We start from the raw sequence: 25,039 nt of genomic DNA on the forward strand, positions 1-25,039 counted from the left end.
GAAGCCCACTAACTGAGCTAGCAGGAAGCCAGGCAGGGATTCAGGTAAGTCTGAAGTGATGCCGGTGGGAAGGGGGAACAATTATAGGAGCTAACCAAGACACTGATTTCTCCTTCCACTAAAGGCATCTACCCTCCATTCACCAAGGTCGTATGAAATCTTGGAGTCTTAGTGGACTCTTCTCGAATACCTATGTAGTAACAGTGGTGAGAAATGCATTCTTCCACCTCCATTTAAGAAACTACATTCCTTCTTTTCAAATGAGGAGGTGAGTCGAAGTGATCCATGTGTTTGCCTGGAGGTTAAACTACTGCAAATCATCATGTTTGAGGCTGAACGTGGAAGAAACACAAACTCCAGTTGTATAGCACACAGCAGCCCATCTCCTCAACAGGAAAAACGGCTGAGAACACATCAACTGGTGGTGCTCCATATCCTCTACTAGCTCCCGGTTCATTTATATTGCTCTGGGTAAGTCCCTTACTACAGCCCCATTTTTGGGATAGCCTCCCTATTCAGGAAGGTCACTTAAACACATGTTTTCCTGAATGAGGGCATAAGATGGGGCCTTGCTACATTAAAGACCTACTCTCCATTCACAAACCATTGAAACAGCTGCACCAGACCTTAAGGACAGTGCAGTCAACAGCAACAGAGACTAGACACAAGAGAACCAAAGATAAAGGGTCCAGGAGTCAATGGAATGTGCAATGGAGTAATGGAGGAGACAGAACTATGCTAAAGGCTGATCATTTTCATACCACAATTTGCATGTTGAATTATGATAACAGAGAATGGGGTTGAGAAACAGTTGCTAAACTGCTGAAGTTTGGAGTGGTGAACTGCAAAATCTATTATAGGCAACTCTAAGTCAGTCTTAGGGCTTGTCTTCATGAACAATTAGACCACAGCAAGCTGAGATGTGAATCCACCCAACACTAACCTGCCACGGTCTAACTGTCCATGTGCTGACACGTGTTAACAGTTCATTAAAATCTTAAAGAACCCTAACAAACTCTTAATGCGTCAGCAGGGTACATACACACAGTTAGACCTCAGCAGGCTAGTGTGGGGTGGATTCACACCTCAGCTTGTCACTGTCTAATTGTTCATGTAGAGCAGGCCTTAGTATATATGTGCAGTACTCAGATACTATGATAATGAACACACTAGAAATAACTAATACAAAGGCATGCACCCCTAAACAAATAATAGGTTGGGATTACAGTAGAAAAGCTGGCTCTGTTTAATAATTACTGGAGAAGTTATCTCAATACAGCTGTTTAAATGGAAATATCAATTCAGTTTCATAAAGTTAAAATCAGGTAACAACAGATATATTTACAAAAATACAGAAAGTATGTATTTTCTCACCAACATACTGTTTTGACAGTGGACATGACTGTAGGTTTTTCTGTGGTTTGAAAGAGGAAACATGAAATATTTTCCATCAGATTCCTTAAAAGAAAAAATATTGCTTATTAGAAAACACACAGAAATGACAAACTTGAAATTAGAAAAAGAAATTAATGCTACTTACATTGTAAACTGTATAGGTCCATTTTGAGGATTTGATTTTCATCCAAATCAAAGTTCCTAGAAGTAAATTATATGCTTTAATTTGCTCACTTGTGTGTGATAAGAAAACCTTAATTCTAGATGTATGTTACTGCAGGAATTGCCTATGATGTATAATATAATCTTCAGCAGACCTTCACAAAACACAAATATTCTACTTTAATCAAGCATATTTTAATCAACTTCCTGTTCATATCTCCAGAAGTTAGACATTGGAACATTAAAATATGTAATCCAATACTCACAACTGCTATTCAGAATTGCATACAATGGTTAAAATCAACTATCTATACAGCATGCCAAACCAAGGGATGCTATTATTACTTGCAAAATGTATTAATAAGTGCTGCTACTAAAATAAAAGGTCTCAAAGAAAAATAGCATTAGCATCTGGTGGACATCTACGTCAGTATGGGGGCTGAATACAGACAAGAGAGTGTTGAAAATATAGCAGCACAACATACTTTCTTTGCCCCACCACACTTTCAGTCTCACAGGGAAGGAACATAAAAAGCCCAAATTCAGGCAGCAGAATTAGGAGCAGAAGACTCACTACAAGAAGAAAGTATGAGCAGAAAGAAATATGAATAAAGGGGGACGAGTAATAGAAACAGATTTATTAGACAAACAAAACACACACGCTCAAATTCACCCTTACTGTAACTCCTTTGAACTTAATGGCATTACAGCATAGATAAATTTAGCCAACTGTCAAAGGGAATGAGGAGAGAGGAAAATCCAATTGAAAAAAATTGCACATAAATATACTCCAAATTGCTATTGAACAGGGAGGGCGGGGGGACGGCGGAATATCTGACTAAATGATTAATGAAAACTAAAGAAATGCAAAGATATTATTCACCTCCCCCAGTGTATTTCAACAAAATTAAGCCTTGGTATTTACTCCTGGGCTCTACAGCCATGGCTCCTCCTTGTTAACTTCCTAGCAGCCAGAGAATGCCAAATAAGGAATTCTGCAGATGTCCCAACCCAAGAGAGGAGCCAATTCTTCATTATAGCATGGGTCTCTTTGCCCAGCTCTGTCAAGGGAAAGGAGCCATTGAATCTGCACATCTGGGCACCTAGGAATTCCCCAAACAGCCAGAATTAGCATATTGGCTTTACAACACATACATACCAACCCCCACCAGGATAGGGGATGGACATGGGAAAGGCTATAGTCAGAACGTCTGAGCTCCAGCTACTCCTGTGATTGCTGGAGATCAGTTAGCCAGGCCTAAACTGGAACAACTGGCTACTCCCCAGAAACCGAGAAATACAAAATGGCATGTCTTTTCCCCACTATGGTCCTCAACCAAGCCTAGTTCAGCTAGAAACAAGAATCAAGACCATAGTTTGTCGCCATGCATTCCAAATGGTGTTTGAGTGGTGCCTAAAGAAAGAGAGTGCGCTTCAGCAATTTGGTAGTGAGAAGATTAACTCTTAGACAAAATGTGTCCCTGAATCCTGGTCAAAGCAATTAGAGTTGCATACCTTTAAGTTCAGTAAGTGTTTCAGGATCTTCCTCAAAGAACTTTGCTGGGTGCCTCACAAAGTGATGATTCAATACTAACATTCTCTTCTTTGGATCCTCAGTGATCTAAAAATACCAGACAACTTGTTAATAATCTGCTTAGCATTTTATGTGATTTATAAGAATTACCAAGACATCAAGCCAGCAACGCAGCTTTATTTATAGTAAAAGTCAGAGCTCCAAAAAGGCAGAGGATAATATGGTTTCTAGTTTCAATTCAATAACTGGAGCTAATAAAAATACTCTATTCATCTATATCCAATTACTGCTATATGCAAATTGCAACTGCTCAAACTATACAAAAAGTTAAACCTACGTATACATAAAACCAAAAAGCTTTAGCTATATTTATATAATATAATACAGAGACAGACACATGCACGCACCATAAGGTGATATCTATGTGATAAATTGCAGACCCATGTAACAAGTTAGTTATAGGTGCCTGAAAAATTAAGGCTAAGCTTTAGTCACGGGTATTTTTAGTAAAAGCCATGGACAGGTCACGGGTAATAAACAAAAATTCACGGCCAGTGACCTGTCCACGACTTTCACTATATGAATACCCATGACTAAAAAAAAACAGTTACTCACCTTTTCTGTAACTGTTGTTCTTCAAGATGTGTTGCTCATATCTATTCCAGTTAGGTGTGCGCGTACGCCGTGTACACGGATGTCGGAAACTTTTCCCCTAGCAGCTACCCGTCAGGCCGGTTGTGGAGCCCCCTGGAATGGCGCCGATATGGTGCTCTATATATGACCCTGCCGGCCTGAGCCCCCTTCAGTTCCTTCTTGCTGGCTACTCCAACAAAGGGGAAGGCGGGGGGGGGAAATGGAATAGATATGAGCAACACATCTCGAAGAACAACAGTTACAGAAAATGTGAGTAACGGTTATTTTTTCTTCAAGTGCTTGCTCATATCAATTCCAGTTAGGTGACTCCCAAGCCTTACCTCAGAGGTGGGGTCGGAGTCAAAGTATTGCAGACTGAAGAATCGCCCTGCCGAAGGCCGCATCATCACGAGATTGGTGGACGATGGCGTAGTGCGATGGGAAGGTGTGCACCGAGGCCCATGTGGCAGCCCTGTAGATTTCCTGGAGGGGTACGTCTGCCAAGAAGGCTGCTGATGAGGCCTGAGCCCTCGTGTAATGAGCCGTAACAGCAGGCGGAGGGACATTTGCCAGGTTATAACAAGTGCGGAAACACGCGGTGATCCATGAAGATATTCGCTGGGAGGAAACCGGTGCACCTTTCATTCGTTCGGCGATGGTGACGAACAACTGGGTTGTCTTGCGGAATGGCTTGTCCGGTCTATGTAGAAGGCGAGCGCCCTTCTGACATCCGGTGAACGCAGCTGTTGTTCTTGAAGGTCGGCATGTGGTTTTGGGTAGAAAACTGGCAGGAAGATGTCCTGGCTGACATGGAAATGGGATACAACTTTTGGTAGGAAAGCTGGATGAGGCCTCAGCTGAACTTTATCCTTATGGAAAATGGTATAAGGTGGTTCACACATGACAGCCCGTAGCTTGGAAACCCGTCGTGCTGAGGTAATGGCCACTAGGAAGGCAACCTTCCAGGGGAGGTAGAGGAGTGAGCAGGAAGCCAGCAGCTCGAAAGGGGGACCTGGATCGACAGATCCAAGAGAGTGGGGTACCAACACTGGCAAGGCCAAGCTGGCGCCACCAGTATGACGTCCACCTTGTCCCTGTGGATCTTGTGGACCTGAGGAAATGGCAGAAAGGTGTAAAGCCATTGGCCAGACCACGGGATCAGGAAGGCATCCACGATCGAGCCCAGGCTGTGACCCCGGAAGAAGCAGAAGGCTGGGCATTTCCTGTTGGTCCGCAAAGCGAACAGATCGATTCAGGGAAACCTCCAGCTGCGGAAAATGGAGTGGATGATGTCCGGATGCATCGACCATACATGCATAAGGAAACATCTGCTCAAGCTGTCCGCCAGTACATTTTGAACACCCGGCAGGTATGAAGCTTAAAGAAGGATGGAGTGGGCTAAACAGAATTCCCAAAGCAGAAGGGCTTCCTGGCAAAGGGGAAACGACCGGGCTCCGCCTTGTTTGTTCAGATAAAACATGGCTGTGGTGTTGTCTGTCAATTCTGCTACACAACGGCCCTGTAGGCGGGACAGGAACGCTTGGCACGCGAGGCGGATCACCCTGAGTTCCTTGATATTGATATGCAGGGTTAGTTCTTCTACCTGCCATAAACCCTACATTGTCAGGCTCCTGAGGTGTGCCCCCCATCCCAGCGCAGATGCGTCCATTACCAGGCTCAGAGTGGGCTGAGGAGGGAGGAACCGAACCCCAGCCCCTATCATGTGGGGGTCCAGCCACCAATGCAGGGAATCGAGAGTATGGCTTGGGACTGTGAGCACCATGTCCAGGATACACAGACGCCAACCACGTCTGTAGGGGCCTGAGCCTCAGTCTGGCGTGTTGCAGCACTTAGGTGCAGGATGCCATGTGCCCCAGTAACTTGAGACACTGCCTCGCTGTGGTAATGGGGAATCTGCAAAGGTCGGTGATTATGTTCGCAAGAGTCAGAGGTTGGGCCTCTGGGAGGAACGCTCTCACTTGGTTTGCATCCAGGACTGCCCCGATAAACTCTATTGTTCGAGTTGGGGTGAGAACAGACATTCAACATGATGCCCAAGCGGTCGAACACATCTGTGACCATCTGCACCTGAGACTGAACTTGCTGGCGAGATCGGCCCCGTATGAGCCAGTCGTCTAGATACGGGTAGATGTGTATGTGATGTCAGCGAAGAAAAGCTGCCACGACCGCCATACATTTGGTGAAGACAAGAGGGGCTGTGCACAGGCTGAACAGGAGGGCTGTGAACTGAACCACGAAACGGAAAAAACATCAGTGGGATGGGGTGATGGAAATCTGAAAGTATGCGTCTTTCATAGGGAGGGCAGCGTAGCAGTCTCCCGGATCCAGTGAGGGAATGATCGCAGCCAAGGAGACCATGCGGAACTTCAAGTTGACAATATGTTTGGTTAGGTCCCTGAGGTCCAGAATGGTCCTTAGGCCTCCTTTTGCCTTGGGGACGAGGAAGTAACGTGAGGAGAAACCCTTGCCCCAGAGCTCCCGAGGCACCTCCTCCACTGCTTCTAGGACGAGGAGTGCCTGCACTTCTTGAATAAGAAGATGCTCATGAGAGGGGTCCCTGAAGAGTGACGGGCAAGGAGGGTGGGAGGGCGGAGTAGAACAGAAGTGGATAGAATATCTATATACAGAGATAAGAGATAGCTAGGGAGTAGTGGAGCACTTGATAACAAGAGACCACTGTTCAACAACTGTCACAGGCGGTAAGAAGGAATTGAAGTGGGGGGTCGTGCCGGCAGGGTCATATATACAGCACCATATCGGCGCCACTCCAGGGGGCTCCACAACCGGTCTGATGGGTAGCTGGTAGGGAAAACGTTTCCAACATCTGTGCACACAGCGCGCGCGCACACCTAATTGGAATAGATATGAGCAAGCACTCGAAGAAGAACTTAGCAGTTCCTGGCGCCCCAGGCAATACTGCTCTGGGGGTCCTCAGGACACCACCTCTGTGGGGGCCCAGGGGCCGAAGGCTAGCCCCTACACTGTCTCCAAGACCCTGGGGACCGCTGCTTGGGCGCTCCCTGGGGCACTCCCCAGGGGAGCTGCCCCGGGCTGCCCGACCAGTGGTTGGAGCAGCTGGCCCCAGGGCTGCCCCCGGACCGCCGCTTGGGCGCTCCTCAGGGCCAGCCATCCTGGGGCCACCTGAGCAGCGCCCGGTGCAGCTGGCTGCAGGGTACCTGGGGCCAGCTGCTCTGGCGGCCCTGGGATCAGCCACACTGGCCATTGCATCTGCGAAAGTCAGAGGTTGCAGAAAGTCACGGAATCTGTGTGACAGTGTCACAGCCTTACCTATAACTGATTCACTTGCTTGCGCCCATTAATCCAACTTCCTGGGCCCAACTCATACACTTCACATGTCTGAGTAGCTTCAAACCTATGCCATTTCTTTTTAAAAAAAATCAACCTCCCAAAGTAAGTTTCCTCCTACTTCCTGCAAATATAGCTTTGCAATTTCTAAGTATTATGACCATCCCCAATGAGTTCTGAAAATTTTTACCCCCAATAGACCAGTCAACTTCCCTATATCCAACTGAACAAGCTTCAGAGACCAGTGAAGCTCTCAAAGAATGACCCAACCTCTCAGCCTTATTCCCAGTTCTTCATTTTTATTGCTGTAAAATTACACAAAGGTTCAGGAATAAGATGAAATATGGCGAAAGGTTCTTCAAATAGTTTTTCAAACAGTAACATGCAACATAACACTTAAGCAGGTAGAAAAGAAAAACGAGACAGCGGGAGTAAAAAGAAGAAATAAATAGGAAGAAAGCGAAGAAATGTAGTAAACTCATCAGCTTTTCCCTTGGTTTCCCCTAAGAAGCATTCCAAATTTACATAGAGGGTTTTTGTTTTGTTAAAATAATTTGCAACAGGACACTATACGTTAGTAAATTTGTATACCTAGTCACAGTACAGCTGAACAGATTTGTTCAGACTCACAAGGTCCCAGGCCTGTTTAACTCATTCTATCACAGTGAGAAGGTCAGGATTTTACCCCAGCTATAATTAACTCATCGACTCAGCCAGCAGCAAAAACTCAACCATTGTCACATTCTTCACAGAACCCAAAACACAAGATTCTGGAGCACTAGACATCAAAAAGCCAGCAATTTTTTCAACATGATACAAAATTATCAGAAAGTAATATAAAGTATTTGTCCCTGACTATTACAATGGTAGCTAAAACATCACTTTGTTGGGGGGAGAAAATCCCCACCTTCCTCCCAGTATTTGTGGGGCATGCAGGAGATGGGAACTACAGACCTGTTTGGTGGTTTCATCAATAAGATCAAAAAGTGCCCTAATGGTTGCCAAGATCAATTCTTTACACCTAGAACAAAACATAAGGAGGAACACTATATTTAAAAATGCAACAACAAAAAAAGGTATGGGCTAGATGTTTTCAGAATATTACACTCTGAAATTAAATGAATTTATAAAAGGTGATGAAGGTAAGGGATGGAGAAAGAGGTCATGTCAATTACCTAACTTCTTTGTTCTATTTGCTTACCATACTATAGAGAGGTGATCTGTTGAGGCCCAAGTTCTAGGCACTGCTGAGCTCTGTTTGGGGGAGAAAGAAATGCATTAGCTTTTGGGGGGTTCAATATTTAAACATTAGAAATTTGAAAAATTATTTGAGATTTATGTCTGAATATTTATTAATAAGATGGGCTTTTATAAATTTATCAAACGAAAGCTTGGTTAGCCTTAAGATAAAGCTGGGGGAAAAACCTTATCACTTCAGGAACACACTTTGAATTCTCATGGTTATTTTTATTTTTTTTTAAGAAAACTATATAATTTTCCCCAAAGCTAAGGTTCGCTTCCTTTAATGAAAAAGGAAGAAGATTTCTCAACTTATTTAAATTGATTCTATTATCCCTTGTTCCCAACTATACATCAGCCATCTGCAGCCACATCCAAAACCTGGGAAAGTAGGAGAGTCTTGCACTGTAGCCTGAATGTCACCAATTCTGGACTCTGACAGATCCAGGGTGGAACAGAGGGGGAAACAGTACCAGATGGAACATAACAGAACCAAGACACACACACCCATACCTCCCACCTACAAAGAATATTTATCGACTGTACATTCCAACCATTTAACCTTTTAGCCTTAGAGCATCACAATTTCTGTCCTACCACTCTGGGGGGAGAGTTGGACTTGTAAAAGGCAATATCCCATTTAGGGCTTTGCAGGTTAAAACTAACATCGTAAATTTCAACCGAAAGTCAACTGATAGCCATGGAAGATCATGGAGCAGAGTTGCAATATGTTATTTGAGTGAAATGCCAGTTAAGTGCCTTTATGTTCTGCACCAACTGCAGTTCCCTAATAACATGAAGATAATGTCTCACCTAGAACATTTTGTAATAGCTCAGCTTTGAGGTGAGAAAGACATAGATCACCACTGTGAACTCTGCACCAAAACTAAAATTATGCAAATTTATTACCGAAAAAAGATGATACTCTTGACTACTACTACCACCTGGATACTCAGAATCAGGTAGGAATTCAACAAGATTCACAGGCTGCAAACCTTAAAATGAATGGCAAGCACCTCTCAACAGACAGGGATTATTTCAAACTTTCAATGTAATCATTATAGCATGGGGTAAACAGCAATAGGGAAATAATTCACTTGTCTGGGTTGAGTTTCAAGTCACTAGCCAACACCCAAATTTCCATTTGACCCCAGGTAAATCTCTCCATACCTCCAATGGGGTTGGTGGAGACAGAAATATAAATCTGGGCGTTATCAGCATTACAAAGTTGCCATGTACCATTCTTCAATATACAGGTTGTAAACCTCTGGTACCCTTTGCTCAGCGTATGTATACAAGACCACCACTATGAAACAGCACATGAAAAGCCTTTGTTGAAAATAAACATTGTCCAATACTACCCTTTGATTATGCTCTTAGTTACTAGCCAGCTGAGTTCTGTTACAAAACAGGTTAAAGAAAAAACAAATTTCCAGTTATTTATTACTAGTGATGCAAGTTGCTTTAAATCCACCGTAACTGAGGCTTATGAAACAGAGTGGAAAAAGTAACTGCAAAATGAAATATTTTCTCCACCTCACCTTTGTGCTCCAAAGTGAAATTTGTATACAGCACATCTCATTATCAGATGTGTTCTTTCAAACCTAGTAATATTGCAATAAGAATTTATTATACTACGCCTTACATACTGTATTCAGACACAGGTACATACTGCCCCTAAACAGTTAACATAATACCATTAAGAGACAATTAAAAATTTTTTTTACCACAACAAATAAGGCACGGCTATGTTGACTTAATCTGGGTAGAAAAGCGAGTCCTGAACGAACTTGGTAATCTCGGAATCCTCCCGCCACAGAAAGTGTAGTTAGATTTCTTACATCTTGGGCTTTTAAAATCCAATGATTGTTTACAGCTGTATAAAAATCTTTTAAAAAATTGAAAATAGATTAAAATTCACTTTATACAAAGAAACAGTGGACATTTTTTCACAGCATTTAGTAAGAAAGTTTTTTGTGAGCTATGCTGGCAGTCTACCCAGCAGTCAATTTTCCATTCCCATTTTTGAGTCTTGTGTTAGAAAACAATACTGTATTTCTGTACCCAATGCAGGGGTGATGAGGCAAGTCAGATGCAACTATGCTTTTTTACACCAGCTAAGGATGCGCTTCCAAATATTTAGTCTCATGCCGAGAAAGGTCAAGACATCAACCACAACACACAACAAAACCCTGTAATGGCCCGTACATAGTATTGTAACAGTGATCGATAAGGAAGGCCAAATGGAAGTATGCATTTGTGATATAAGTCAACAGTAGAAGGAGAAATTAATAGAAAGGCAGCAGTTACAAAATCAAGGGGATAGGAATCACCCATGCTTAGCTGCCAGAAAACAAAAACAAAAAGATAGAACACAAAAAATTCTACATATAGCAGCACAATAAAATAGAGAATTTTTTCACTTGTACTACTGCACAGTTAGGGTTGCCAACTTTCTAATCGCACAAAACCGAACACTCTAGCCCTGCCCCTTCCCTGAGGCCTTGCCCCTTCCCCGAGGCCCTGCCCCCCCACTCACTACATTCCCCCTCCCTCAGCGGTCCACAGTTCCTGGCCAATGGGAGTGTGGAGCCGGTGCTCGGGGCAGGGAAGCGCGTGGAGCCCTGTGGGCCCCCCACCTAAGCTGGATCTGCTGGCCACTTCCAGGGTGCACCTCGGAGCCAGGACAGGTAGGGACTAGCCTGCCTTAGGTCCGCAGCACCACCGACTGGACTTTTAATGGCCCGGTTGAAAGTGCTGACCGGAGCCGCCAGGGTCCCTTTTCAATCAGGTGTTCCGGTCGAAAACTGGACACCTGGTCACCCGATGCACAGTACAGATTCATAACTTTTGAAATGTGCATTCTTATCAAGTCTAACTTCATAAAAATTAAAATATTGTAGAGTATTGATATAATGTCAATACAGTAATTCTTTTCTCCTTTTGGGCTCTGCAGATTTGTATGTTTTATGCCATCTTCAAACATTTAATCTCAATTAAGACCAATATTTGTATTTAATATTCTCACCACCCCACCCAAATACCTTTTAGTTCACTGAGTGGGCAGGATGAAACTTGCCAAATTACAAAAAAAGTAACAAAATAACTAGGTATTCGGTCAGAAGAGAAGATGATTTTGAATATGAAGGTTTAACACAAATAAGCATTTGCTCATGGGGGAAAACAGGAAATCACTTTGAGCTGTAATTTACAAGGTTCCAAATTGCTTCTATTTTCTGTGTAAAATGCTGGAAATTAAGTGCTCCTCCCACTACACCAAAGGTCAAGTTAAAAGCTGAAAGACAATATTTTGATATTTATGTGATATAAACTGATATTCTTTTAGTGTCCCAGTTCTGTCAAATAGGAGAAAGAGAGTAGAAGATTAGAGCATCTCTCTTTTTCCATAACAATGTGTTTTCAGGCCACAGTAATGCAGCAGATTCTCTCTCTCACACACACACACACACACACAAACATAGTGCCCAATGCAACACTTAACTGAAGTAAACTTACCAGTAAGATATTTGTCTAAAGGCATTACAGGTGCAACATGAGGTGTGGCTTGTGTAATGAGGAGGTTTATGAATTCAGGCTTAAAATTCTTTAGAGTGAGCAATGCTCTTGCAACAAGACCACCCATGGAATGACCTACTATTGCAACACTGCTTGGAGCAAATTCTTGATCCTTCAGAAAAAGAAAATAGCAATCACTCAAAGTTAGAATTTGAGAACATTCATTTAAACAAGCAGATGAAACTTAGGGCTTGTCTACACTTACTGGGAGATCGACAAGCAGCAATCGATGGTTGATTTAGCGGGTCTAGTGCCACTAAATGGACCGCAGATCGCTCTCCCATCGACATTGCGTAGTGTGGACCCCACGGTAAGTAGATGTAAGCTACTAAGCTATTCACGTAACTCAAATTGCGTAGCTTAGATCGAATTTCCCTTGTAGTTTAGACAAGGCCTTAGACATTGACCTATCATTTAGTTAACAGTTCTACATTTTTTCTCTGAAATTAATCATGTTGCTCAAAGAAAATAGTCTGGTTTAATAGTTTGACAAGTTGTTACTAACTGACCCATATTTTAGATGCTTTGGTCTTCCAAAATCACTAAGTAAACACAGGCTCATCACAAGAAAAAGTTAGCATGTAGGCGGTGCTGTACTTCAAAAACCGTAGTATATAGCTGATATTATGATGTTTGAAAACCTTAAGGAAGTAGACCAGCACATAAGCTTTTAGGCTGAGGAATATTTTCTAAATCTATATTAAACATTTAAATAAACAGTTCTGGAAACATAAATGAGCCTACTGCATTTCTACTACAAAGAAGTTTACATATTACATGGAGATATTTTATTTAAAAAAAATGATAAAACTATCCAGGGCTTTGGGCGCCCTCACCATGAGAGTAAACACAAAATCCAAAATTTGTTTACAAAATCAAGACTAAAGCAGGAGTATTTTTCTCCCATCCACATAATTTACACCACATAATTAATAGCCAATATATCTATTACAATTTAAAATTTCCATCCCACAATTTCCCACTGAACAAAAATCCCATCCCAGTTTTTAGGAGAAAAGGATAAAAAACTCAAAATACTATTCATGTGGATACTTCACGTCTTACCTTGTACAGCTTAAGAATTACTTTAATGCACTCATGCACAAATCTGGTTTGTCTTTGCAGACTACCACCATATAGTGCAACCAGCTCCTCATTAAAATTGACAGTGAAGAAATTGAAATGGTACTTGAAGTCAACGTCTTCTGCTTTTCTAAGTGCTATAGAGCCAAGAGAACGTACTAGGAAAAGAAATTGCACTAGTTAATCACGGAAACAAGATTAAATCAGTTATCCATATAATAAACCTCCATGACCACTGAAAAGAGAGTTTGTTTGGATTATATACAATTTGCTCAAGAGCATCAGATTGGACCACAGGTGTTCAATCTCCTCCAGATCTGGTTTTCTCCTCCTTACACATCAACAGCACAGCCTAGCAAGAGGAATATATTAGCCTTATTGTAGATGCTCTACTATTGCTAGGGTCTTCCAATTAGTTCTTTGCAGAACATGGGACCTGGGCAGCTTGACTTCCAAACTACATGGAGCCATGGAGAAAGCACTTTTCCCTTCATTCTCACCACAAGAGTAGATGTGATTCTCCCACTCCTTTCTTCCCCAAATCTTCAGCCTTGCAGAGGTAGAATCCTACTTTTCCTCTCCAGCCCTCGCTGCTACTGAGCATGGCCTTCTCACTGTAATGCTGCCACTCAGTTACTAGCTCTTAGAAACTGCACAGCTGAAAGACATGGGACCCACCCCAGGCTGCAAATGACTAGTTTGTGAAGACAATATAAAGCAGGGTTGTCAATTAATCGCAGTTAACTCACATGATTAACTCAAAAACTGAATCGCGATTTAAAAAGTTAATCGCGATTAATTGCACTGTTAAGCCACAGAAAACCAATTGAAATGTATTAAATATTTGGGATGTTTTTCTACATTTTCAAATATATCGATTTCAGTTACATCACAGAATACAGAAGTGTACAGTGCTCACTTTATATTATTTTTTATTACAAATATTTGCACTGTAAAAATTATAAACAAAAAAAAATAGTATTTTTCAATTCACCTCATACAAGTACTGTCGTGCAATCTCTTTATCCTGAAAGTGCAACTTAAAAATGTAGATTTTTTTTGTTACATAACTGCACTCAAAAACAAAATAATGTAAAACTTTAGAGCCTACAAGACCATTCAGTCCTACTTCTTGTTCAGCCAATCGCTAAGACGAACAGGTTTGTTTACATTTACAGAAGGTAATGCTGCCTGCTTCTTATTTACAATGTCACCTGAAAGTGAGAACAGGCGATCACATGACACTTGTAGCTGGCATCGCACAATTATTTTAATTGCTTGACAGCCCTAGTATAAAGACTACAAGGAAGAATGCTTGAGCACGGGGAAAAGTCTAACTGGGGACAAAATGCCAGTCTCTCCTAGAGAGCAACATTTTGTGAGATCTAGATCCTACTTTGTCTTTATTCACCCCTGGAAATATCTTCTCACTGTGGAGATTCAGTTATCTAATAACTTCAATGAGCCCTGTTGAAAAAGCTAAACAATACATTCAAAGCACTGAACAGATATTAAATAATTCCCACAGCACTCTGGTAAGATTAATATATTTTAAGATCAGAAGGGACCATAAATCATCTAATCTGACCACCTGTATAATACAGGCCATAGAATTTCATCCAGTTACTCCTGTACTGTACTGAGCCCAAAAACTTGTGCTTGACCAAGGCATATCTTCCAGAAAAGAATCCAGTCTTGAATTGAAGATTTCAAGAGAGGGAGCTCCATCACTTTCCTCGATAGTTTGTTCCAATGGTTAATCAACTTCGCTGTTAACTTTGTACCTTATTTCTAATACAAATTTGTCTGGCTTTAATTTCCAGCCACTAGTCTTTGTTATGCCTCTCTCCCCTAGATTAAAGAGATCTTAAGTACCTTTATGGGGAGAAAATATCCGGTACTAACACACTTTAACCAACTCTCTTCTTGATCTTTTTCCCTCACGGTAAGGCATTTTTGCAGCTATCAAATAATTTTTGTGCCTCTTCTCTATCCCATTTTTCAATATTATTTTTTAAAATGGAGACACCAGAACTGGATGAAGTATTCTGTTAGCAGGCTCAGAAACGCCACATATAGTGGTAAAATCACCTCACTACTCCTCGGTTTATACATCCAAGCATTGCATTAGCATCGGACTGGGAGCTTATGTTTGTCCACTATGATCCCTAAATCCTTTTCAGAATCACAGCTTTTCAGGATACAGTTCCCCCATTCTGTAGGTACAACCTGCATTTTTTGTTCCTAGATATATGACCTTCAGTTTGGTCGCAACAACACAAATTTTGTTTAAGTAGGCCCAGATTACCAAGTGATCCAGATGATGCTATGTTTCCCTTTGATTCCAAAACGGTCACTCTCTGAATTGCTGTGTTTTCAAAAAGACCTAATTAGTTCACAATAGGGTCTGTACTACTTTAAACATAATTACAAGTGTCCATTTGGCATCTTGTGTGATGATTATTTCAGTAATCTTCTTTGGATATCATTGTCCTCACATCCCTTTATTAAAGCTATAAATTATGAAATGTTTTACTATGTCATTATGACAAAGAATGTATAATTTCAGTCAAAAGAATTAAAGCACCTTTGAAGGTTAAAAAAGTCAACATAAAAGGCTTATTTACCCAGCTTAACAAACAAACTATTTTGGGGCATATATTAATGGTTTACAAAAGCACAGAGGTTTTTTTAACATGACCATTAGAGCGCTGAGTAATTCTGTTTCAAAGCACTTTATAAAACAAGTAATGGTCTAATGAAGAATGACTGTTCAGAATAACACTCATTATGCTATATTTAATTAGTTAATGGTTGCACAGCACTTTCAAAAACGTAAAGCACTACTTAACTGCAAAGTACTCACATATCTTCATTTTCCTCTACAAATATACAACTATTACTTCCAGTCTCTGAATGGAATGAAGTACAGCAGGAGATAATGAGTTTATACCGAATGTAGAAAGAGGATACATTAAGACTTAGAACAACATGCCAGGGTGGAGCCACTTGCCCATCAGGTAACTAGCAGGGAATCCAAAACCGCTTTTGTAGATGGGAGGAGGAGTTGAAGCTTATTTTTAAGGTATCTAAAACTAGATTTGATATCAAAGATCTCAGAATTCTCCAGTAGCTAGTGAGTTTTACCCCTTCTTCTAATTCAGTTGTGCTTTTATTCAATATGACTGTTCTAAAATATCATTCAAGTCAAAATCAGATGTTTGCAAGTCACCCAGGTTGCCAATAATGGTGTAAATCAACAGACCTGATTTGAGTAGCAGCCTGTGGGTTTTTCCTGCCTACGTTAGTGAAATTTAGAGGAATTACAGAGTGATCCCTGTGGGAAGCATACAGAGGTGCTGGGTTCCTAAAGCACAAGTACCTTTTAGGATGTATCCACAATAGTGAAAATAGGACCCCAAACTCATCACTGGAGCCCACAAGTGGTAGCAACAGTGAAACTATGATTTAGGGGCATTTTCACCACTGTGTGCCTGGGCTGGTCTGAACTCATTTACATAAGAGCTTCCACCAAAGGGCAACAGTATGGGTCCTACTTTTGCCAGTACAGAAAGGATCGCACTGACCCTAGTCTGTGAAGCTGTTTTCCTACTTTCCTTGGGTAGAGGACAAAGAACGCTTTGTGGTCAAGTGAAGGAAATGTAATAACGTAATTAAGTTATCTTAACCTCACGTAGAACTGTGTAAAAATTTTTAGTTAAATCATTGGACAGATAATATACATGCATCTTAAACACAGAGTGCATTATTTCAGTTTTACATTAAATCAATTTGATTTCAATGGACTTACACTGGGGTAAAGCCAGGGGCGGCTCTATGTTTTTTGCCGCCCCAAGCACGGAAGGCAGGCGGCTTTCGGTGGCATGCCTGCGGGAGGTCCGCCGGTGCCGCGCCATCAGCGTCCCCGCCGCCGAATTGCCGCCGAAGTCGTGAGACCGGCGAACCTCCCGCAGGCACGCCGCCGAAAGCCGCCTGCCTGTCGCTCTCACAGCAACCGGCAGGCCGCCCCCTGCGGCTTGCCACCCCAGGCATGTGCTTGCTGCGCTGGTGTCGCCCCTGGGTAAAGCTGGTGTAATGCTGTGGGGAATCAGGCCCAAAATTAAACCTATAATCTTAATAGGTTTAATACATAATACATTCTATCGAGTCAAGTTATTTAAAGCTATGCTATTCCTTTGTTTTTGTTTTACTATATATTTATTTATGAAGTGTTAACAGGCTTACAAATCCTTGCCATGTAAATCTCAGAAACAAAAAAATAATCATAGTTTTTGTTGAAAAAGACATTATACAAGAAAATAGTCATCAGCTCTCTACTGATTACAGTGTTACCATATTACAGACAGCATACATAAAACACCTTTGACATCATTTCTAGTTATTTTATTATATTGAGTGAAATGTCTGATTACACATTTTTAAACAGACTACACACGTCTATCAAGAATTAATATTAAAGAAAAGGACAGGTATGCTTTTTTTGGGGGGGGGGGGGAAGAGGGGACAGTTAAATGTATTTTGTCTAAGTATTGAATAAAAGGTAACCAAATTCTTAAGTATCTTTTTGTCCTCTATTTCGCTGGGTATGTAATTGGTATGTTAATTTTCCCATAAAACCAACCTCCTGTATTTTTTTAAATCATTTCTCTACAGTTGGACTATTTTTCTTTTTGCAACGAGAGGCTATCAGTCACTGAGCAAATATGTCTATGGCTTTATGGACTTCAAAAACTGTGAAGTCTCATTCCAGGTAAACATCTTCGACTGGGTTCTCCGCTGGTGAATAGCATCATAGCTTCCCTGACTTCAACTGAGCCACACCAATTTACAGCTAAGAATATGGCCCCTTATTTCCTGGACACTGTACATAAGGAAATTCTCCATTATTTATACTTAAAGTAGTAGCAAAGAGACATTTGGAGCTTTGACCATTAAAAGTGTCTTTCTTTGGCAATATTCCAGAGACTAAACTCTTCCTGCCTTTAACTAAAAAAGATAACTCTGTTTGTACAACTTTCAAAATTCACTTTACTATATTCTTACCTTGTTTGTAACTTCCGGCATTCCCAGGAAGGAAGAGAACTGGAATCCCTGTCAATATCAGATTTTTGTTTTCTTCAGCATAATTCCCTTCCCCATAGAGATAGAGCTCATAGGCTGGAAAACGTCTGGATATTTTCTTAGGTAGTTTTATTTTCTGTGACAACAAATACATATGGTTAAACGTACAGTATCTGACTAAAATTAATGGATCTTTAGGAACGCCTAAGAATTCAAGATACTGGACTCCTAAAATGTAAATTAAGAGTAACTACAAAAGAAGCAATTTGCATCATTACAGACAAAGAAGAGGATTTAGCCTCAGTAATGCTTACGCAAATTTACAAAAGGGAAAAAACTGCTATGGGAAATAATTCCCCCCCCCTTATAATCTATAAGTGAAGGAAATAAAACAAATGTGTTTTTTGTTTTTTTTTGGAGACCTATTCTGTATGATGCAACCAGAAAAAAAAAAAAGGTGTCTTATACTACAGCCTTGTGGTCTCTCCACCTAATACTCTTTTCTCTGTACTACTTTTAGAAATTTAATTGTAACTTTAATCAATTTGGGACTTGCATTTTCTGTAATACAGAAGCTCGTTGTCTTGACTAACAATTGCCTGGAAGGGTGAAATACATTAGCTTCTGTTTGCTGTTTTAGCTTCAGAAGAGCAATTGCATATATTGTAGCAAACAAAAAGTCATACGGTGTGCACAGCAATGTATTGTACCTTATGTATTACACACTGCTTTATCTTTATATTTTGACAGTGTACAAAATGCACCACTTAAATGGGTTTTGCTGTGAGGACCTACAAAAAGTTACTAAGATAAAACAAAAAAATGGTAGTTTTATTTATTATTTTTGCTACATATAACCAATCTCAAAAGCTGAAGCCAACAACAGGCAACAGTAGCTGGATAATAAGATCCTAATCCAAACTGTACTAACATCAATAAACTCCAATTGACTTCAGTAAGCTTTGATTCAACCTCCCAGTGAACTGCAATTATCATCTTTCAGAACTATAAAACTACACCAAAGTGAAAGCGAAGAAATATCTGTACACAAAATAAAGATCCACCCTGATTACTACATCTCAAAGGAAAAACAGCTTTGTGGAAATCCTTGTCACAAAGACCATTAAAAATTCCTCCTGAGGCATCAGGATCAGGGCTGGCTCTAGCTTTTTTGCCGCCCCAAGCAAAAAAGGGCAGCCGGACTGCCGAAGCAAAAAAAAAGGCAGCCGCAGGGAGCGCGTGGAGGGCGGTCAAGGTGGCTCGCAGGGGGGTGAAGGGCAGCGCCTCGCAGCCGGGTGAGAGGGGCTTCCCCCTCCAGCATTGGGGTGCCTCTCCTGGCCGGGTAGGCTTAGCCCCCGGGGACTGCAGGAGGTGTTGGCTCAGCCGCTCCTTTAAAGGCGGCTCGGCTGGGTCGGGCTCAGAGCGGCGCAGGAGGCGGAGGCCGGTGCAGGCAGCGGAGAGTGGCATGTCCCGGGGAGCCTGGCGGCACGGTGAGCGGTGGGGATTGCTAGTTCCTCCCCCCCCCGCCCCCCGAGGCCAGGGTCCGTGCCCCTGCAAGGCTGGGCTGGGACTGGCGGAGTGCGGGAAGCTGGCCGGGGGCTCCGGAGCTGCGGACCGGGCTGCCAAAGCACAAAAAAAGAACCACAGCAGGGCCTTACAATGTGCCGCCCCAGGCATGTGCTTTCTCGTCTGGTGCCTGGAGCCAGCCCTGATCAGGATCATAAATTGGGGCATCCGAGTGACCCTTGTCATTATTCCCAAATATAAAAGGTTCCAGAATCATGCTGGTGCAAATATTGTTCTACTCTGAAACAGGACATCCAATTTTACCTGACTTAAAAATTAAAACCCTAAAATGCAATTCTACCTGGAAAGTGACTAAAATGATAGTGTTTCACCTGCTTCCAATTCAAATGTACTCCATTTACAAGTAAGAGGTTTTCTTCACCCTCAGTCTGAACTCAAAGGCAACCTGGGTTCTTTTCTTCTTAATGAGCAACACCAGTAATAAAGAGTCTGCAGGCTAAATTATGCCCTCAATAGGACTACTAAGTATCTCTGTCTTCAGTGGGTTTTGCACAAATAAAATTGACTGGATATGTAATTAGAATTTAGCAAACAATTCTGATGGTGATGCACAAGACGGAATAGAAACCAGCTCATTCGGTCTTAAATGTGTTACCCATATAAGCCTGAAAGGAGTAAAAAAATAGTGTTATTTTTTGTCACTAGTCAGAAGATGCGACTCTGCATACGCGTATCAGATATGAATTGAGTAGAGACTCATTTTACAGTCATCCTTTAGACTAAAATCACATTCAGCTCTGAATGAGGTTTGGTTTTGGTTTTTAATAAAAGCAGATTTCTACTGTGCTACAGCAGCATTTCCTCCAGACAGTCTGAATCTTGGAAACAGGGTCTAACTACTGACATTTCTTGGGAAAGAGTTATGAGTTACCTACACGCTCAATTCAATCTCAGTTACAGAACCACGACCAGTGACCCCATAACTAACTAACCAACCAACCTGCGCGCGCACACACTCCCATCCCCCTTGTACTAGTATTTTTTGTACACATCCTGGGAAATAGAACTGACTGACTAAGTAAAAGAAATCTTCACAAGGAGGACAGAAATGGCAGGCTCTTCTTCCCTTCCTAATTAAAAGAAATATGTTTCACATGGCAAGGCAATACAAGAAGGGAATTTACACCAAAAATGCAAGACAATGTAGCAGACATGAGCAGAGCTACCCCTCCCCAAAATTAACTGAAATAAGTCAATTAAAATGACTAAAACTACAATTTTAGTGGAAAACATTTTATTCATACTCCTTACAAGGTTCTAGACCAGGGGTTGGCAACCTCTGGCACGCGGCTGGCCAGGGTAAGCACCCTGGAAGGCCGGACCAGTTTGTTTACCTGCCGCATCCGCAGGTTCGGCCGATCGCGGCTCACACTGGCTGCGGTTTGCCGCTCCAGGCCAATGCGGGCTGCGTGGGCCGAGGGATGTGCTGGCCGTGGCTTCCCGCCACCCCCATTGGCCTGGCGCGCCGAACCACAGCCAGTGGGAGCCGCGATCAGCCGAACCTGCGGACACAGCAGGTAAACAAGCTGGCCCCGCCTGCCAGGGTGCTTACCCTGGTGAGCTGCGTGCCAGAGGTTGCCGACCTCTGTTCTAGACTAATTGTACCATCTCAGGAAGAAGGACCTGAACATCATTATGGCCAGCTCAATGGAAACCTCTGCTTAATGTGCAGAAGCAGTCAACAAATCCAAGTATTAACATGCATAAGAAATAGAATACAATACGAAAAATGTTATAATGGCACTGTACAAATAGTATACCCTCACCAAGAGTACGGTGTTCAATTCAAATCACTACAGCAGAATTAGAGGGGTTTCAGAGAAAGTGTAAAGATAAACCATTATAAAATAAATCTATGGGCTTCATACAGAAGCAAAATATTCATAATTTTGAGCATTACCCTAGCAGCATGCTACGATTTCTCACCATACTGTTACTTAGAACCAGTATATAATGTACAAAAAGAGGAAAAAAATAATCAAAATGGTAATATTTCAAACAGACTGAGCTACAGAGAACTACATCACCATTCACTTAAAATAATTCAGAGAAATTCTCACTATTGCAATTTAATAAAATATAATATTACTGAGAACAAACGTGGCACTTTTCACTTTATCTTCCAGTTCTGTACAAACTATGTTCATAGAATCATAGAATATCAGGGTTGGAAGGGACCTCAGGAAGTCTTCTAGTCCAACCCCCTGCTCAAAGCAAGACCATCCCCAACTAAATCATCCCAACCAGGGCTTTGTCAAGCCTGACCTTAAAAACCTCGAAGGAAGGAGATTCCACCACCTCCCTAGGTAACCCATTCCAGTGCTTCACCACCCTCCTAATGAAAAAGTTTTTCCTAATATCCAACCTAGACCTCCCCCACTGCAACTTGAGACCATTACTCCTTGTTCTGTCATCTGCTACCACCGAGAATAGTCCTTATTATCCTACTTTTACAAATGAGGGAACTGAGGCACTGTGGTTAATTGACTCACCCAAGGTCACACAACAAATCCATGACAGAGATGAGAATAAAACTCTGACCTCCTAACTCCCAGTCCACTGACACATCCAATAGGCCATACTGCTTAAGACAGTAGAGAGATGAATCAACAGTCTGGGAGCAGCACCACTTGCTTGCATGTTAGGAGGTGATATCAAGAACAGAAAATTAAGGGTGAGGCCAGGTCTACACTACGAACATTTGGTGTCATAGTTATGTCAGTCATGGATGCGATGAAGTGTGACACAGGAAGAAATTCCCAAGTGCGCCTTCCTGGGATCTGAAAGGGGTTTTGCACTTGGGTGGTAGCAGCATCTACCCATCCAAGGTCAAAGAAAAGCTGTAACCTTGGAAGTTTAATACAAGCCTGGAGTGACCAGTATTAATTTTTTAGAATCCTTGCAGGCCCCCACCTTCTGCACTCGAAGTGCCAGAGTGGGGAATCAACCTTGACAACCTGTGAGAAGTGAGTAAGGGGAAAGGAGAGAAAAAACAAGTTAACGTAACCAGAAAGATACGTATGAGACTTATTGAGTAACTGAATGAAACAATTGTTGCATTGTCCTTCAACTCTCCTTCCCTCCTGCTTTTTTGGTCCACTTGTGACACCCCTTCTATCCCATAACTCGTATTAATAATAATAATAAAAAAAAATAGCCCCACCACAAACCAAGTTTAGACTCCAAACAGGGAGAAATGCTAGAGACTTCCTGAAGCCTACTAGGGATTTTGCTATTGATTTTAGTGAAAGGCACTCCGATATTATGATGCCTGGCAGCACTATAAAACTCTAAATAGATAGTTTTAGGACCTTCACATTTTGTCATGTTAAATTTAGGTTCTAAGTGCCTCAGGCTAGATACCATGTCATTATGGTTTTGTTAAGTGTCTAGCATATTTTTGGGTGTTTGAAAATAATAACGCCAATTAATATTGCACATACCTTTTGTGATGTGGATACTTGCCACTTAAAGTCAGGCTAGGTAGCTCTGACATACACCAAATTCTTATCTAATAACTTTCCGTCACTGCCAGCCTTAGCTACATTTAGACAGGCACTTTAAAGATAGACGGCAGATGGATTTTGTTCTGTGTATGTACAGCTCCTGAGAGCTACAGTAAACAAACAATAAATAATAGAATACAATACCTAAGCCATCCAGTCTACCTCATTTTCTTTCCCCAAACTTCCCCCTCCCCCATGCCCCAAAACAACAAAAGCCAGATACTTGGAGACAGAATATTCTGCGATGTTGTCCCTCTAGCTATGACTTCAGGCATATTGCTAGGGAAGTGTGGAGAACCTTGGACTATCACTGCTTGTTCTACCACTGTACTGTAGATTGACACTTCAATCTTGCACCTTTCACCCCCATAAAACTTGCTTATAAGACAGATAATGAGAATTTAAGTGCTGACAATCAATGAACAGAACAGTCATGCTGGTGGGTGTTAATTTTAGACAACTTCCAGTCCTATAATCAAAACAGAGATGTTGCCAATTACTTGTAAATTGGTAGTACTATATAGATTGAAGCTGAAGTAGGTTTTAGCTACCGGTAGTTCTGAATATTATATTTATAAAGATCGTAACCATGTACATGATTTTGCTTAATGAAGTGATCACTTAAGCAAGTTAGCCCATGTATTTACATTAAGTAAGCTTTCTCTTGTGTTTTCCTTTTCTAAAGTGATAGTCCCCAAGTAAGTAGATCCTAAAATTAACTTGCTGCTTTGTTACCTGTTTAGAACACGCAATGCAATATTTTGTTTAAAGAAAAGTGCTTTAGTGCTTTTCTCCTCCACAAACAATGCCCCCAGTTTTCATCTCATACCCACCAAACAATAACTGACCACTAGCTGGAAAAGTGATTTTCAGTACAGTATATATAGGATGCTTAAATATAATTTATTATAGTGACTTTTTTCTAAAAGTTATTTGTGTTGGGAAACATTTCATTAAAAAAATTAGAAGCACTCTATCAGTATACACACTGCAACCACTGACAAGTCATTCAGCAGATCAATAACAAGATTTAGGCTAGTTCCTGCCGAAGATCTAAGTTCATGAAGGATGTGGATAGATAAAACATCCTTGAAGTACAAGACATAAACTATGTCTACACTAGCACTTTTGTCAATATAACTTACGTTGCTCAGAGATGTGAAAAAACAGCCCCCCGAGTGACAAATTGCACCAACAGAAGTGCCGATGTGGACAGCAGTATGTTGGCGGGAGACATTCTCCCACCAACCTAGCTATCACCTCTCATTGGGGGTGGTTTAATTATGTTGACAGGAGAGCTCTCTCCTGTTGGCACAGAACGGCTACACAGGAGAGCTTACAGCAGCGCAGCTGCATCGGTACAGCTGTGCTGCTGTAAGCTCTCTAATGTAGACATGGCCATAGTTGTTTTGAGGAGGGACTATTTTTACAAAAAACTCTATTAGTACAGAACGTGTGCGCAAACACACCAGCTCTCTTCCACAGAATGGCGTCTCCTATTACTAGATTCGGCAATTGTGTCATAATCCTGTATTTGAAAAATGTTCATTATCGTAAAGGATAATTTGCAAAGCAAATTCAAAGGAAAACAGCTCTTCGTTTGATTCAGGGCAAAGTGGTCCTTATAAAACCCCAAAAATCTTTCTATCTTTCACTAATAAAACTAAGAAAAACAGTTATCAGATTTTATTGTTCAGATGTAATGTCCTACACCATATGAAAGTGTCACTTTAGAGACTTCTTCTTGTGTCCTTGCCACAAGCTAGAAGTTTTTCCGAAGCATGCACAAGAGATGGCTCTTTCTTTCACTGCAGCGAGGTCCTCCTTTGTACAGATTTCCCCAAAGAATCAGCAAACGTGTAAGTGCTCCATGCTCTGCATCTCACCACACTCCCATATATTCGTGTCATTAAAG

At 41.6% G+C, this 25,039-nt stretch overlaps 1 protein-coding gene across 3 annotated transcripts in view; it reads right to left on the reverse strand.

Annotated features, from left to right (window-relative positions):
- The window catches only part of PGAP1 (post-GPI attachment to proteins inositol deacylase 1), a 62,861-nt gene that overhangs the window by 34,977 nt on the left and 2,845 nt on the right, over window positions 1-25,039 (reverse strand). For all 3 annotated transcript variants that reach the window (XM_065560878.1, XM_065560879.1, XM_008174240.4), the window contains exons 2-10: window positions 18,014-18,167; window positions 12,932-13,107; window positions 11,807-11,978; window positions 10,018-10,178; window positions 8,253-8,305; window positions 8,006-8,072; window positions 3,073-3,178; window positions 1,541-1,596; window positions 1,375-1,458 (exon numbers count right to left, since the gene is read on the reverse strand). In XM_065560878.1, the coding sequence (XP_065416950.1) occupies window positions 1,375-1,458; window positions 1,541-1,596; window positions 3,073-3,178; window positions 8,006-8,072; window positions 8,253-8,305; window positions 10,018-10,178; window positions 11,807-11,933 (654 nt within the window). In that variant the 5' untranslated portion in view covers window positions 11,934-11,978; window positions 12,932-13,107; window positions 18,014-18,167. The remainder of the gene's footprint in view (window positions 1-1,374; window positions 1,459-1,540; window positions 1,597-3,072; window positions 3,179-8,005; window positions 8,073-8,252; window positions 8,306-10,017; window positions 10,179-11,806; window positions 11,979-12,931; window positions 13,108-18,013; window positions 18,168-25,039) is intronic.

The sequence above is a fragment of the Chrysemys picta genome, chromosome 11 (assembly GCF_011386835.1).
Source record: "Chrysemys picta bellii isolate R12L10 chromosome 11, ASM1138683v2, whole genome shotgun sequence".
Taxonomy (NCBI): domain Eukaryota; kingdom Metazoa; phylum Chordata; order Testudines; family Emydidae; genus Chrysemys; species Chrysemys picta.